A 16,672-nucleotide genomic window follows, 5' to 3' on the forward strand; every position below is an offset into this window, starting at 1 on the left:
TTATATCACATCAACACTTTCTTATTACTTTTTAAATAAAAAACTCACTACAATAGAAATTTTTTTCATTTTTCCATATAAATTATTTCAACTTTATATCACATCAATTTTAATTTTAATTCATTCAAAAAAAAAAAAAACACAAGGGAAGGGGAGAGTAAGGAGGTTTTCAAACGGGGCCGACATTTTGGTACTTTGTGGATGAAAGAATCCATGAGTCAATAACCCCCACTTTGTTTCAAATTAGTGAACACAACCTTCAAAAATTACACAGCTTTTTTAGCTTATGCTTTAAAACCTTTATATTCTGTCTATTAAGATAATATAAGTTACAAATCATGTTCAGGAGATGTTCTAAAACTTTTACACTCTGTATATTTAGCTAATACAAGATAAAAATCACGTCCATATTCCAAGAGCTTATCTTCTCCTTATCTAAAACATAGTAATTTTTTGTGTTTTGATTAACTACTTTTTGACAAACACTCGCGGTAGCTTATGCAGTTTTTTTTTAAATAATTTCTTTCTCGTCTCTCTTTCTCTCTCTTTTCTTTTTGCTATAGTCATTTCTCAATCTTCTCTCTTGGTGGTTTTATAAAACAATAAAAAAATACTGAAAAAATAATACTTGAAGAAAGAAAATGAAATAAAAAATCTGTTTGAGAGCTTGTATTGTAAAAGTACAAGGTAAAGTAGATGTTAAATTATCACTTGTCCCAAAAGCTTAAGCTGATAGGAAGAGGTAAATTTAATTACTTAATCAATACTTTAACACTCCCCCTCACGTGTGGGCTCAGACTTCCTTTTAATAGGTGAGGCCCAACACGTGGAATATTTAATTGAAATAGGAGGTAAATGACCGAGTTAAGGTTCGAACTCAGGACCTTTGGCTCTGATACAATGTTAAATTACCACTTGTCCCAAAAGTTTAAGCTGATAGGAAGAGGTAAATTTAATCACTTAATCAATACTTTAACAGTAGAAAATGATGATTTTTATTAACTAAAATGCATAACACTGCCGGAGATGTTCTTATTGAGTGCCAAGTTTTATACATGGCTCCAAACACCAAACACAAAACACAAGTTTTATAATATTACAGATCTCCCACACAAAACACTCACAACACCAAAATTACAGCTATTAGAACATCTTATTTTCTCCCTGACACTCCTGTTTGTCTACTAGGAATGAGGAGATCAAAACCATCTCTCATTATTATACGTCCCAGTACTTCTATATGTACATAAGCAGTACGTATGGGACTCCACGACACAAGAGAGAAGCAAGCAACAAGTAACACTTTATTATTAATTTATTTTTCCTTCAGTCCTCTTGGCAGATCAGTCATTTACGCTTGAATGGTAGCCCTTTTTGCACCAAGACTTGCATCCACAGCTTCTCCAACAGTCAAGAAGACATTTCCTCCAATTTTACTCACAAAGTTCGCTAGCCTTAGCTTGTGAATAACTTGCCACCTTGGACTGGCAATGGCGAACTGTGAGAGAGAGAGAGAGAGAGAGAGAGAGAGAGAGAGTCGATTAAAGGGTACGAAATAAAATTAAAAAAATCCAACGATTCGAAATTGATTGACATACCTCCTCCACCACTCCCCTGTAAAAATAAAATAAAAAAAGTTACTGCAGCCTTACCTCCATTCCATGTGACGTGAGATTCTTATGCAATTCCCGAAGGCTAGCAATTCCTGATGTGTCGATGTCCATTAGACCTACAATATTATAAAACCCAAAAGAAAAAGAATTTACAAACCTCTTGAAAGCAGAATCTATATATGCACTGCAGTCTCTGCATAATTAATTATTAATATAAGAGGCCTGGCCTTCCACTATGATATATCATATATGGTTCGAATGAAGCAATTTTTTAATTACTAACGGCAGACATATTCTTCCAAATTCAAATAAAGTTAAAAACTTACTGGACGTGTCAAGAACTACGAGTTGAATAGTCCTTTTTGCATTTCCTTTTGTGTCCTCCGCTTCTTCTGTAACCCATCTCATAGTCCTTGAACAAGCAACAAAAGTCAAACAGTTAACTTTGAATCTTTCTAGTGTGCGTGCGTGTATATATGTATGTGTCAAGTACGTACCTTTCTACAATGATATTTGCATTTGCAAAACAGAGCAAGGCGGACTTAACACGGATTATCACAACTCCAGGAGTTTTTGCAGCCATGGGATACTGGTTGATGTCGCAGAACATATCAGTTCCAGGAATTCGTCCAAGAGTTTCTGTTCCTGGTCGAATTGAGATGAGAACGATCTTTGCAAACGATATCCCTACCTGCATGCAACAACCTTGTATTTCACTTAATGCGCCACAGTTAGCCAATAATATTATCACACCAGTTCAGTTCAGCAGCAAACGGGTTTGACTTGCATACTCCTACCTTTTGTCGGGAATTTTTATTTTTTATTATTGTTTTCCCCTCAAATGTGAATTATCATCAACATCGTGTCGAATAATATAAATAAAGTTATATAGGTCGACCATAATTTGAACTCTTTAATCTTAATCCACTAGTTTCGTGATGAGTTAGCGGGTCATGCATGTCAACAATGGAAGCCTTAAATCTCGCGTGTCGAGTTCGATTGGGTCATGTCGAAATATGAGTATAAAATTACATAAGTCAATCTTAACCTCAAATTTTGTGTTGATCAAGTTTATGTTGAATATTCATAAATTGTATAAAAAATTGTCAGAGCCCCACAAAAACCTACCTAACTTCTTGCCCTCAGTATGTGGAGAGCCAACCAACAAGAATTTGAATACAGTGGTGAAGCTTAATGGATTAATAGACTACCATGAAAGAGAGATCATTATTTGAATGTCAAATCCCATTTCATTGTGCTCGGTGTCTTTAAAGATGGGCAACCCACTAGCTAGCAAAAACTATCGGTGGTCTCACACAATTCACTCATTACATCGATCACACATTTCAGCATATATCCATGCTTGGTGTCTCAAGAACTGGGACCACTCACCGGGGGGGGGGGGGCAGAAGGTGCTTAGAAAAATGGTGGGGTATACTTAAATTGAAATTGGTGACTACTATATATATATACACAATTTTAGGGATCCACCATGAGGGGTTGAACCAAACATTTATTGATTTGTGAATCACAATCTATATATTTGTGGGGGTGCAATCCAAACGTGTTTGATAGAGTTTTGGAAAATAATTAAATATTAATACACTATTTTCATGGGCTAAAGTTTTTCCGACTACTAATTTAACAATTATCACTTTCTTTTTAAGCTCTTCATTCTTTATTATATATTTCATACTATGATTAAACACAGGCATGTTTAATTACACAAAAGTAAAAAAGTGTTACCGCAACTAGAAGGCCGATCTCCACGGATGCAAACAACACGCCGAAGAAGGCTGCGATGCAAGTAAGGAAATCAAATTTATCAATCTTCCAAATATTGTAAGCTTCATTAAGGTCAATGAGTCCCGGAAGTGCAGAAAGAATTATTGACGCAAGGATTGCTAATGGAGTGTAATATAAGAGCCTTGTGAACAATTGTAATGATATAATCACTGTAATTGCCATCACAATATTGGAGACTAAAGTTTCACAACCGGCACTGAAGTTTACTGCACTGCGTGAGAATGATCCTGCATAGTTTAATGGTTTATTAAGTTAATAAAAGGCTAAGACATGGGGAATTAAATAGAATATTAATTAGTAATGTTAAACATAAATGGAGAAATATTTACAACAGAATCCAAAAGGAGAATCTAATTTGGTTGTGTTGGCAAAGTCCTGCTCACGGGGGCGGAACAAGAAAAATAATTTGGGAGGGTTCAAAACTAAAAATATAAAAGCTGGGGGAGTCCATTTTATAAAAATAACTACATTTTAAAATTTGATGACGGTTTTGAAAATTTGGAAGGCCCGAAACCCCACCAAGCCTTAGGGTGGTTCCGCCCCTACCTGCTGGTATGGGAGCCAAAAGAGAAGTGGCTTAAATTATACCATATAAAAATATATAAAGTGAAAGAGAAGAGCGGAAGCAGAAAGAGATCGATAAAAGTCCTTAGGTTTATATCTTTAATATATTGAATTGTATTATAATGAGTAATAATATTTATAGAGGAATTAAGAAGCGTTGAAGAAAAGAAAAAGTTAATGACATCACAAAACAGTAACAGAAGGAAGCTTACCAGTTGCAACATAGCAAGAAGTGAAAGAACCTATGATGTTCATGAAGCCCATGGCAACCATTTCTTTGTTTCCATCAAGGTGGTATCCTCTTATCGATGCAAAAGATCGGCCGACAGCGATCGCTTCCTGAAATTGATGAAATTGTTACACTACTGTTAGGAAGTTTAATTAAGATATTCGTTTTGTACGTACGACTGTTGAAAATTGAATAAATGGTCACCGACCGTGAGTGCAACAACGGCAACAATCAGTCCAACTTTAGCCACTTCTCCGACGTAAGGGCCATTGAGCTGTAACTGATGAACTGAGCTTGGATTGATGCCTCCTTTGATGTGTTTCACAATCTTAATGCCATGTTCATCCGCTCTTGTCAGAAAAACAATGAGAGTGGATAATATAACAGAGAGGAGAGGAGCAATGGCGGGTAGCCAGAAGAGTCTCCTTTTCTTTTTTGCCTGAGAATTAATGAGCGTAGAGTATTAGAATATAAATTAAATAATTATATTTCATCATTTTTTTTTATTGGCTTAAACTTTTAAAACAAGTTATGATTTAACAAATAAATACTGATTGTCCGATTCACTCACCAGAAATCGAGCAATTAGGATGAAACTCAGGAATGCACACCCAAGGATAAAGTTATGAGGATCCCACTGCAATGGAAGAAGTAGAAAGAATATTAAATTATGAACTGTTCAAATGAGAACAAATTCTCAAATTTCTTTCACTCATTGTGCTTTGTGAATATATGCTTTCTAGACTCTACCGCTCCCCACTTCTTTTCCCCTAAAGGAAAAAAAAAAATAGAAAAAGGAATATACATGATGATGAATTGCTCTCCAAACTGATTCCAACACAGATATTATATCAGTCTTGGTTGTGAAGTGACTGATCCCAAGTAGTCCCTTCAGTTGTTGAAGCCCAATTACTATGGCTGCTCCAGCCACAAATCCCACAATAGCAGCATGGGATAGGAAATCCACAAGAAATCCTAACCTGTAAATTTGGAAAGGAAAAAAACAAGAAGTCAGTCATGATCGTCAGATGTACTTTAGGTCGAGACTAATAAGGAGAAGATCGAATACTCACCTGAGAATTCCAAAGGCAGCTTGAAAGATCCCTGCAAAGAATGTTGCCGTCAAAACAAGCTTTGTGTAGGAAATTGGATCAGCCACAGGATCCTGTAACTGCTGAATCATCGAGGGCAAAAGCAGTGAAACCACAGCTACGGGTCCAATTGCTATCTCTCTTGAAGTTCCCATAGCAGCATAAATAAGAGGCGGCACCACACTCGTATCTAGTTGGAGAATCATAAGTTTCAAATATAATTGACTTTCAAAAGCATGTCAGCAAAAAATTACCACAACCAGTAGTAGTACTCATTGAATTAAGTCACTTACAGAGGCCATATTGGGGATCAAGTTTTGCTAAAGTTGCATATCCAATACTCTGCAATATTGAATCTCACAATAAGACATTATGGAAACACTGGTTCTTTTTATATTACTGGGCTGGTTTCAATCAGACCTACTTTAATAAATGTCGTATCTCGAGTTTCTGACATCGAATGGAGGCAAGTCGGGTAGCGTTGGAAAACTCGAGATATGATTTTTTTATTAAAGCGGGTATGCATGATTGAAACCCGCCCTGCATCAAGTACTTTTGTTTACCTGGGGGATGCAGAGGCTAGAAATAGTTAGACCAGCCAGCAAATCGTTCTTAAATTTTGTTGCCGTGTAGCTTCGACACCAAACAAGGATCGGGAATACACCTTGCAAGAATGAAACGACAAGTTCTGGTCCAGGCTGATTCTTGAGGGACAAGAACTTGTTTCCACAAGGTAAAACGGTGTCCGTCACAGAATCAATGAGCTCATGCCACGGACTTGGCGGCTCGGGGGCATTAAGCACCCACTGAGCCCTTTCGGCATGGCTGGCATTCTTCTCGAGGTCCGGGATTTCCTCCGGTGAGGAGGTCTCCGTGGCTGGAGCAGCCATAGTTGAAGTGTTTGGGGGAACGTGAAAAGGAGCTGTACTCTCACTCTCAGAGCAAAGCGAGCATCAATATTAGCAGACCAAATTTGAGGCTAAACTACAAGGACCATTGCAGCACCTTATAAAACACAAAGAAAAGGTAAAAATGCGATGGTGGAGAGTTTTTTTTTTTAATAAAAGAAACTTTACTTGCCTAGATTTGTAATCTGTTAGGTATAAAGTACATGAGCGAGTTGTAAACTTAAATCCAAACTCCACTCAAGTGACATGTCTAAATATCAATTATCAGATATCCTGTAAGTGCTAGGGCGGTAATTCTTTTTCTTTTTTCTTAACAAATTTTCTTCTTTATCCACCTCATAAAAATAGATCGAGCATGTAGCCCTGTTAGAGAATATATTGATACCGTAATTACGGAAGTCTCTATATATTGTAGAATTTGATTTAATCTTCATTAATTATAATTGATTATAATCAAATCAGATTTGAAAACATTTAATTCTGATTTGATTATATTCTCTTTACATATCATTTTGTATTCTCTCTATATCCTTATAAATAAGGATCATTTGTATTGTAAATTAACCAAGCAATAAGAGCATAATGTAGCCTTAGGGCTTTATCCTGTGGACATAGGTCATCGACCGAACCACGTAAAATTTATTGTCTATCTTATTTTATTATTCCGCATTTTATTTCTTTTAGGTTTTAGATTTCTTTCATGGTATCAGAGCTATATAGGCTAACGCCAGTGTTTGATCCAATGGTCCTGTGATTTATTTCCCTTATTTTTCATTTTCTTGTATTTCATTTTTCTTATAGTCAATGCTTTGCAAATCTCATTTCCATAGATATTGCAGTGTATTTGACGAAAAAAAAAAGAAAAAAAAAGAAGAGGAAATTTCGTTATAGGGAGATTTCATACTGTTCCTGAAAAAAAAAGAAAAAAGAAAAAAAAAGAAAGGGTTTCTAGTTTGCCTCAACACAAGATATCCCCGAAGAAGACGCCGTCCTCCTTCCTTTGGCCTCCAGCTCACTGTCCACCCTAGTCCACCTCGCTGTCGTAGATCTAGACACCACCTAGCAACCAGCAAAGGCAACCAGTTCCAGCCCACCGTCGCCTCAGTGGTGCCGCAACCAATTCTAGCCATCCTCTCCGACACCGCACGACATAGTCCCTCCGGCCTCCTTCCACGCTTCTGCAACCCACCATCACCGTTCACTAGTGAGCCACCGTTTTCGGCAATTCTCTCCAACAGCAACCCATCTCGCCTCCGCCGCCACCACCAACGCCCTCGACAGCGTCAGTCCACCGTCCAGAAGCACCGGTGCTGTTTCCTGGTTCAGCAAGAAAGGAAGAGTGTGCTGCGTAACTTGCGTTTCTAAACAATTTGTGTGATGCAGATGCAAGGTATGAAAAAAAAAAAAAAGGATGTAGTTTTGGTTGTGAATGCCCAATGGGTAGTCTCACGAAGATGAAAATTAAAAAAAAAAAAAAAAAAAAAAAAAAAAAAAAAAAAAAAAAAAAAAAAAAAAAGGAAGAAAAAGAAGAAGAAAAAAAATCATTAAAAGATGCCAAAGTTGTCCATATTGTTTTTGGCCATTTGTTAGCCCATTACTTGTATTCGGCCTTTGTGGGATTGTTTCAAACCCAAGCCCATTTTAGCTCATAGTTGGCTCTTATTTTGGCCCATAGATGGCCCTACCTTTCTTTTGGCATTTAAGGTATTCTTTAAAAATCCATGCCCATTTCAGCCAATAGTTGGCTCATTTTCTTTGGCCCGTAGATGGCCCATTATGTGTTTAGCCTTCGAGGTATTACCCGAAACCTCGCTACCCAAGCTTATTTAACCCACTGTTGGCTCGAAGAAGAAGAAGAAGATGAAGAAGAAGGAGGAGGAAGACGAAGAAGAAAGCTATTCTCCAAATTGGGTTATATTTGACCCAACATTCAAAAAAAAAAAAATCAAACTTAAGATTTCAGAATCTTCCACCTTTAGTTTGCAAGGGGATGTTAGAGAATATATTGATACCGTAATTACGGAACTCTCCATATATTGTAGGATTTGATTTAATCCTCATTAATTGTAATTGATTATATTCTCTTTACATATCATTTTCTATTCTATCTATATTCTTATAAATAAGGATTATTTGTATTGTAAATTAACCAAGCAATAAGAGCATAATGTAGTCTTAGGGCTTTATCCTGTGGACGTAGGTCATCGACCGAATCACGTAAAATTTCTTATCTATCTTATTTTATTATTCCGTATTTTATTTCTTTTAGGCTTTAGATTTCTTTCGAGCCCTATCAAAATAATATCATAAATAAAATGTGAAATTTAATTTGATCTATACTTTGTTCCACAGCCACTTTTGCTAGTTTATAGGCAAAATAATTAGCCGATCTCTTCCCACGCGGACAATTTGCCAATCAGAGAACTTATAAAGAATCCCTTGCATATCATTTTTTAGTGATCGATCCATACCTGCTCCAATTCTATCGGTAAGATTTGATAGCAGTCACTACACGAAACACATCGATCCCCTTTCATTATGATGCGTCGTCCAAGCTAGGCCGAGATCTCTAACAAATTCTGCTGCAGTGAGAGCACCCTGAGCTTTGCAGCAAAATTACCATTTTATTCTTATTTTGTACGTAGTGGCTCTAAATTATATTTTTAATGGTAATGGCATCCAGCTTTGAAAGTTTTGGAGAAATTAACATAGTTTACTCGTTATGGAATGTGTAGCAACTTAGAAAATCCTACTCATGTGATCAACATCCTGAACTTAAAACTGTAATATTATAAGAAAATGGAAATCCAGCTAGCAGACAAGTTGTAAGTTATGATTGTTGAGTATGCAGCTTTGTATTGGTTCCTCAAATCTGCGCCAATCCGTAACTAATTTAACTTGCAGACCCTAGTAATCTTTGTCTGGTCGGGCGTACGTATGAGGGCCAAAAGCTTCACATGAAGCTGTTGATTGACCAAGTTAGCCGACCACTTCTAGACATACCGGATCGGAGGTCCACATGCAGGAAGACAATTTTTCTTTTTTTAAGAGAGAAATAAGAAAGGAAATAGCTACTTATCCAGTTTTCACTGGAGTGTTTGTTTGATGGGTTTGATTTAATTTTATAAAAGTTTTAATTCATCGAAAAAAGAAAAAAAAGAAAGGAATTGGTTGATTTGATGTAAAGCTCAAAGAAGTTTTGAATTTATTTTGAATGAAAACCGAAGAAAGTTGTTTGTTAATTTTTTAATAGAAAGAAGAAATGTGTAATAACTTACTCTTAACCATACAATATTGTCTGCTTTTGATTTCTTGAATTAGACTTCTCAAGAGATCATGCACTCATCCTGATATATATTACGTATTGTCGCATAAACATACTTAACTGCGGAGTCTTGATAACTAGGTTCAGAGTCATAATGTATATATATATATATATATATATATATATATATATATATATATGTGCACATCATTATTTTCATACTCAAACGATGTGGGACGTAAAAAAAAAGAATGCGAAAGTATACCGAGCGGGTCCGATAAAGGTGTTCACTGCCTGGGCAGTCCTATGGCCTTCTAATGCAAGAAGCGTGTAGAGCAGTAGAGGAAAGAATTAATGTACATTATTTTTAACAAAATGGATGAGTTGCACATAATAATATATACTAGGAATAGTCTTATTTTTCAGAGAAATGATATAAATAATTGTCATACATCACTTTTTTAAATCAACCATGAAATTTGTAAGACTCAGAAAGACTCACATGTGGGTCTTACAAATTCAATGGTTGATTTAGAAAAGTGATGTACAAATAACGTACATGTAACTTGTCTCTATTTTTTAAGCATGTTCTCTAAAACTGCCAAGAAAAGGAGAACGGAAGTTTTGTTGATTGAGAGAATCCAAAGCAATTGAAATGGAAGGGAAAATCTTTTTTTTTTGTTTTTTTTTTGTTTTTTGAGGGAACAGGATAACTTGGATTGCTCAAATAGAAGAACTACACTCAGCTGTAATAACATTTTGGATAAAAGAGGGACACTCCTCTACCCAAGTACTGTTATCCAACAGTTGAGAAATTGGAAAATCCTCTCAAGTTAATTGTTATTTAAAACCAAATTAAACATAGTTGCATGACAGCGACAATATTGTTATAAATTGACATAATATATATATATATATATATATATATATATATATATATATATATATATATATATATATATATATATATATATATATATAAGGAAACCCTTAAAAACGAAATTACCCGAAAATCAAATGTAAAATTTCTTAGATCGATGGGCCAATATTAATTACACGGTCCATTGATCAGACATTTGAACACCGGCTCAACACACCAAGTTTCAAAGATTAAATTTGAGATTCTGTCCAAATAGATGTACGTTCAAAAATTAAATTTGAGAGTCCACTACAAAACTTTTAATTTTTAGTGACGAACATTTAGTGATGTGTCAGCAGGTCTAGCACGTCATTAAATTTTAGTGACGCCCCAATAGTGACATGTTTCCCACAACTCTAATCCAGTCGTCACTAAATTAGTGACGCGCTACAATTAGTGACTTTGCCAAATACTAGCACGTCACTAAATCATCTTTTATTATTTTTTAATATTATTTCTAAAAAAAAAAAATATTTAAAAAGAAACAACATATATTTTAATGCCATTTTTTTTTTTGGTCTATACAGAAGATCTCAAACAAACAACATATATTTCCTTTTCTTTTCCTTCATTTTCTCAGCGTATATTTCCTTTCATTTTCCTTCATTTTCTCAACAATCAATTCTCCGTTATAATTTTTTGTTAAATCCTGCCAAAACTCCTAAAATAACCCTTTTTTTCTTTAAGGAAAAAAAAAAAGAAAAAAAATTGCTAGGAGATAAGTGTTAGTCAGAATTTAACGGAATTTGCAAATACCCATGCATGAATCATTGATTTTATTTATTTATTTTAAATAAACACATGGGTATTTTGAAAATTTTGATAGGATTTAATAGAAAATTTTAAAGGAGTGTTGAAATTGAAAGGTGGATACCCTAAATTAATACTTTTTAAAATTTGGATACATTTTTGTAAAAGTGGTGAAAAATCGGAAGTTATAAATGAAGTTTTTCTGAAATTAAAATTACTGCATTGATAATAACTTAAAGTACCATAAGCAATAATTATCACAAGATAAAATTATTGAAATATACGACATGAAGACATAACAATTACAAAATCAATTGCACATCCACAACATAAGATTTTATTGACGAAGTGGAAACTATTTAAGCACCTTAAAGAGAAAAACCATTCAAGGGCAGTCAAACTTGAAAAATCATTAGGAAAGAAAATCCAGAATACAGATACAAGGAAACTTACAACCCCTTTGTAACTTCACAGAAGAGTGTCGAACTATCCGCCGTTTTGATACAAGGGTACCGAACTAGCAAATTTCTCGAGGGTGTCCAACTATCAAAATCCTCACTTAAGGATATTCTGTCAGGATTCGGTGTTAAATCCTGATGGAAGTCAACTCACGTGTTTTTTTTTTTTTTAACCTAAACTACCCAAACTGTCCCCAGTCCATCTCTGTCTCTCTCAGTCCCCCCCTCTTTTGGTCTGAATTGCTTTGCCTACCATTCCCTTTCGGAATCGAGAAATGAAGCCAAAGTGTGGAGGTTGAGATCGACATTGGGTTGAACAGGATTGGTGATGGTCCAATCGTGCATCATTTCATAGGATATTCCATTGTCATTATGATCATCAGGAAAGGGAAGTTCAGCCATATTGAAATCCACCATGAGGTCAGATGTTTGGTCATTTTCTCTGCTAGCAAACAAATTGTTGTTAAGGGGCCATGGGTGGTCACCATCGGCGGATGTGGTGTCAAAATGTTCACTACTGTTCAGCTGAGGTGTACTGATGACAACCTTAGAGCACTTGATTGCCTTCGGCTGAGCCACAAGCAAATTCATCTTGGATGACAGTGATGGATTGTTGATGATCTTGGGCTTCTGATTGGAAAGCTTAGGAGCTGATGCAACACCAGCTTGTTGGTGCCCATCTTGAGCTTTTCTGCCCAAGCTTTTCACCAAAACCTATCGACCCCATTCTTCATTTAGTGGATTTAGCGTATAAGGTGTTTGAGAAAATGCCTGAGAAAAAGATTCTTCCTCTTCTTCCTCAAATTGCTTAAATATGTGAAAATTTTCAAACATAGTGCACGCTTGAAGTTGAAGACACGCACAAGACTCCACAATTTCATAACAGAATAGTGTTTGAAATTTAAAATCCCGTTTACATGAGTCGCCGTTGTGTAGAAATGCGGGAATCGCACACTACCTCGATCGATGACAGTTCCACTGCCTGCCGAGTGTGCAAAGAATACGCCACACTGGTGTATTGAGCTGAAAATAAAAAGACATGGGAGATTCGAGATGCTCTCATTTTAGACTTTCTTCAAGACATTTACTATGTCAGACTGTCGTGGTTGATCGATCGGGTCACACAGGACGTCTCCGAGGGACTGAGAGAGACAAAGATGGATTGGGGGTAAGTTTCGGTAGTTTAGGTTAAAAAAACGCGTGGGTCGCACGTGAGACGACTTTCGTCAGGATTTAACACCGAATCCTGACGGAATACCCTTAAGTGAGGATTTTTGATAGTTGGACACCCTAGTTTGAGAGATTTGCTAGTTTGGTACCCTTCCGTCAAAACGGCGGATAATTCGGTACCCTTCTGTGAAGTTATCCCTAATTCAAAATACCATAAGCAATAATTATCACAAGATAATATTATTGAAATATACAACACAAAGACATAACAACCACAAAATCAATTGCACATCCACAACACAAGATTTTATTGATGAAGTGGAAACTCTTTAAGCACCTCAAAGAGAAAAACGATACAAGGGCAGTCAAACTTGGCAAATCGTTAGGAAAGAAAATTAAAAATACAGATACAAGGAAACTTACAACCCCTTTGTAACTCCTAAACTCTGTATGACAACAAGCAACCCGCTTGCCTTCAAGCTCAACAATCTTCTTGAAGTACCTTTTGTCAACAATCCATCGGTAGACTCATTGGTGGATGAATGTTGTGTATGATGTGGTTTGAACAACTAAGTCAAAATATCAAGCAATGGCAAGCTAAAGGCTTTGTACACATCCTTTATTGGAATCGAAATGAAACAAAAGTAAGACACCTCTAGAATCTCTCTCTAGGTCCCCTCTTTTTTTTATTGTTTTTTTTACAATTTCCTTACTTGTCTTCAATAATGAACATCATGTTCTATTTATATGGATTCCAAGAACACACATTTTAGCCTTTGGATTAGAGCAGTTCGGCGAGTTCCTGTCAAGAAGGGAGGAATCGTGTCATGACACGCGGCTAGGATTGCCTTCATGTCATGACGTGTGACTAGGGTTTCATCACTAACTCTAACATTTGGAGGCTTTGGTCAGGACACGTTAAGACATGCTTTGCACGGAACAAGACATAAACTTTATGTGGCTCTGTGTTATGTCTCTATCGTAACGGGCTTTGAACGGATGAAGGCAGTAACTTCTCTGTGGCTCTGTGTCATGTATCCGTCATGAAATGCTTTGAACAAAAGAAGGTTGAGACATCTCTTTGACTTTGCTTCATGTTTCTGTCAAGATGAGCTTTGAACAAAAAATCGAAAAAAAACCCCAATAACACTTACATTTTCACACCGAAACCTTAGGTGATGAAAAATATTACAGTAAAATTTTGAACATCAAATGAAGCTAATTTCTAAAACCTAACATATATGATATATGATATAATATTCAAACCTAAGGAGGAATGAAGATATTTTCTACAATTATTTTCCAAGATGTTTTGCCGAAAATAATTTTGAAATTTGATTATAATGAAAATATTCGGACTTTTTTCAAATGATAGTATAAAATGTGAGACCTTTTTGGGCAGAAGTCTTCCATCTTGAGAAAGAAGAATCTTAGATGGACTAAATTTGTTATTTGTTCTAAATTCCTCAATATGATTTGATTTGTATTTATTTGTTTCCTTATTTGATTTGGACATTAAAGAGACTTGTCTCAATTCTAAACAATTCTTTCAAAAGCTTATGCTTTATATATATGATAAGAGATTCTGCGTTGTTGTTGTTGTTGTTGTTGTTTTTTTTTTTTTTTTTTTTTTTTTTTTTTTTTTTTTTTTGTTAAAAAGAAGGAAAAAGAATTGTTTTAAAATTTTCGCCAACGAGCCAAATGGGCTCTTAAATCTTTATAGCCTAGCCATCTAACCGGCCTATTTACCACCGAATAGAATCCACTCAATTTCATATAATGAAATAGATACTATCTATTTCAAATGAAATAGATACTATCTATTTCAAATGAAATATCACGATTTGAAGTTTGTGCATTTAACGATCAATGTATATAAAGTCAAGGTTGACATATCTTTTGAAAATTAAAATAATGTGAAATCATGTACACCATTAGATGCATCAACTTTAAATCTTGATCATAAAATAAATAATATTCATTTTGTTTGAAATGGAGATGATCATATTCCTTTTACCACACCATATACAAAGGATCTGATATACCTTAAAAGTTCTTGGTGGTGGGACTAGCATTTGGCAACAATCTCTGGTCAACAACTTGCAGTCGAACCAGTGATGACTTTATGCATGAGGCAAATTCCAATTTGGGAAACCTGCGAAAATTCCAACAAGTTATTTTATAAAAAGCTTTTTGTGACGAGTCTTGTTGGACATGTTTCTAGAAAAGCTTTCCCATTTGATATGCCATATATACTAACCTTGTAATATTCAAGACATTAATTAAGTGTTAAAAATGTTAATTACACTAATTAAGTAAGAAATTAGGAAGAAAAACACTTAGAAAGCACTTAGGATGGATTTTCTGTGAAGTGTGTCTGGACGGACCCATGTTGGTGTCCAGATGGGTTGATCAGAAAGTCGGTAGTGACTTTCTTTGAATCGTGTCCGGACGAGCCAAAACTTGTGCCCGAATGGGCTTGTAGAAAATCGGTAATGACTTTTTGTGAATCATGTCCAGACGGAACTTACAGAAAGTTCCCGTCTACGACTCTTGAAACGCGTGTCCAGGATAGGCCTTGATTGAAAATGCCTCTGCTAGCCTTTCAACTCATTTCTTCTAAAATCTCTCTCTCTCTCTCAGGGTTTTTGTCTAAAACCCTTGACCTTTGAAGATTTAAGCCTCCAATTTCAAATCCGACTTAAAAAATGTGATCTACAAAGCAAGATCTACGTTTTCACCGTTCGATTTGAGATAAATCTGAAAATCCATATCTCTCTAGATTTTGGGTTGATTCTTAAGGGATTGAGTTTAACCTTCCATTTTCCTTTAGGTTTTGTGCACTTTGGAGTATCTTAAGCGATCTCCAAGCGTTGGGTCACATTTTGGTGAATTTAAGGTAAAGGTCCCAAAACCCTAGTTTTTGGTTTAAGTGTTTAAGTTGTGATTTTAAGTATCTGACCCTAAGATAATCTTATGGGTTAGTATTATATGTTAATGGGTTGTCAAATGGAACCCTAAAAATTCTATGGGTTTTTCATGGGTATAGCCCTTGAGCAATTCGATAGTTATTTGGGGTTAGAGTTAAAAATACTAATGTGTCATGCAATATGTTGATATAGAGATACATTGCAAGACATTGGTTAGGAATCTACCTCTAAGCTTAATACCGAGCAGCCAAAGTGAATATTCTACTCACTGAGAAAGATACTATGTTTTGTGTATTTTATAGTAGCCCTAAATGATATGTTTGTTTAATCCGAGCCAATGATATTTTATGATAATATGTGTTTGAGTACTGTTCTTCAATACTTTCAAATATATTGAGATATCATGATGATGTTTTACGTGATTTAAGATATGAGTCTGAAAGTATGGATTGAAGTATGTTTTGATGAGCTTAAAGTATGATGAGAAAGAAATATGCTTTATGTGATTTATGATGAGTAAATGATTTAATGAGATGTTTATGATTTATGAAAGAAGTATGTGTTGAAAGCAAAAGTAAGATGATTTTATAGCATGAAGCATGAAGCATGAGCATGGATATGAATGAGAAAGTGCATAAGAGATTAAAGTATTAGGACGAGTCCCTAGCATCACACTAATGGACAAGTTCATGGGGTGAGCCCTTGATGTTGTAAACCTAATGATGATGTTATGGATGACGAGTCCTCGAAAGGAGTGAGTTGTGAGCTCTCACTACCTAGGGACAAGTCCCTCATGATGTTAAGTATGTATACGAAAGGATATCCTAGAAGCCATCAGGACAAGTCCCAGAGTGATAAGAAAGAAAGAATGTGGAAGAATGATATACAAGAAAGCATGCATGGCATAGTTTTATGTGATGTTTTAAGTGAGTTTTCATGCTAGACGTATCGATATGCCTATGAGTATGA

At 35.5% G+C, this 16,672-nt stretch overlaps 1 protein-coding gene across 1 annotated transcript; it reads right to left on the minus strand.

Moving 5' to 3' along the window:
* Window positions 1-1,008: 1,008 nt before the first annotated feature.
* On the minus strand, window positions 1,009-6,294 carry LOC133857635 (sulfate transporter 2.1-like). The gene is made up of 12 exons (XM_062292913.1): window positions 5,867-6,294; window positions 5,597-5,645; window positions 5,286-5,493; window positions 5,018-5,192; window positions 4,784-4,849; window positions 4,421-4,651; window positions 4,196-4,322; window positions 3,360-3,646; window positions 2,111-2,304; window positions 1,940-2,025; window positions 1,653-1,729; window positions 1,009-1,498 (listed from the first exon to the last, which is right to left on the minus strand). The coding sequence occupies exons 1-12, from the start codon at window positions 6,191-6,193 to the stop codon at window positions 1,352-1,354; spliced, it is 1,974 nt and encodes a 657-aa protein (XP_062148897.1). The 5' UTR covers window positions 6,194-6,294; the 3' UTR covers window positions 1,009-1,351.
* Between the last annotated feature and the right edge of the window lie 10,378 nt (window positions 6,295-16,672).

Source organism: Alnus glutinosa, chromosome 14 (genome assembly GCF_958979055.1).
Source record: "Alnus glutinosa chromosome 14, dhAlnGlut1.1, whole genome shotgun sequence".
NCBI lineage: Eukaryota > Viridiplantae > Streptophyta > Magnoliopsida > Fagales > Betulaceae > Alnus > Alnus glutinosa.

What these genes read in the sequence shown, in the direction of transcription:
- LOC133857635 (XM_062292913.1), bottom strand. Translation starts at nt 6,193, where the DNA reads ATGGCTGCTCCAGCCACGGAGACCTCCTCACCGGAGGAAATCCCGGAC. An exon ending in TCCTAATTGCTCGATTTCTG is followed by an intron (nt 4,652 to 4,783) that starts GTGAGTGAATCG and finishes ATTAATTCTCAG; the next exon opens with GCAAAAAAGAAAAGGAGACT. An exon ending in TCACGTCACATGGAATGGAG is followed by an intron (nt 1,499 to 1,652) that starts GTAAGGCTGCAG and finishes TCTCTCTCACAG; the next exon opens with TTCGCCATTGCCAGTCCAAG.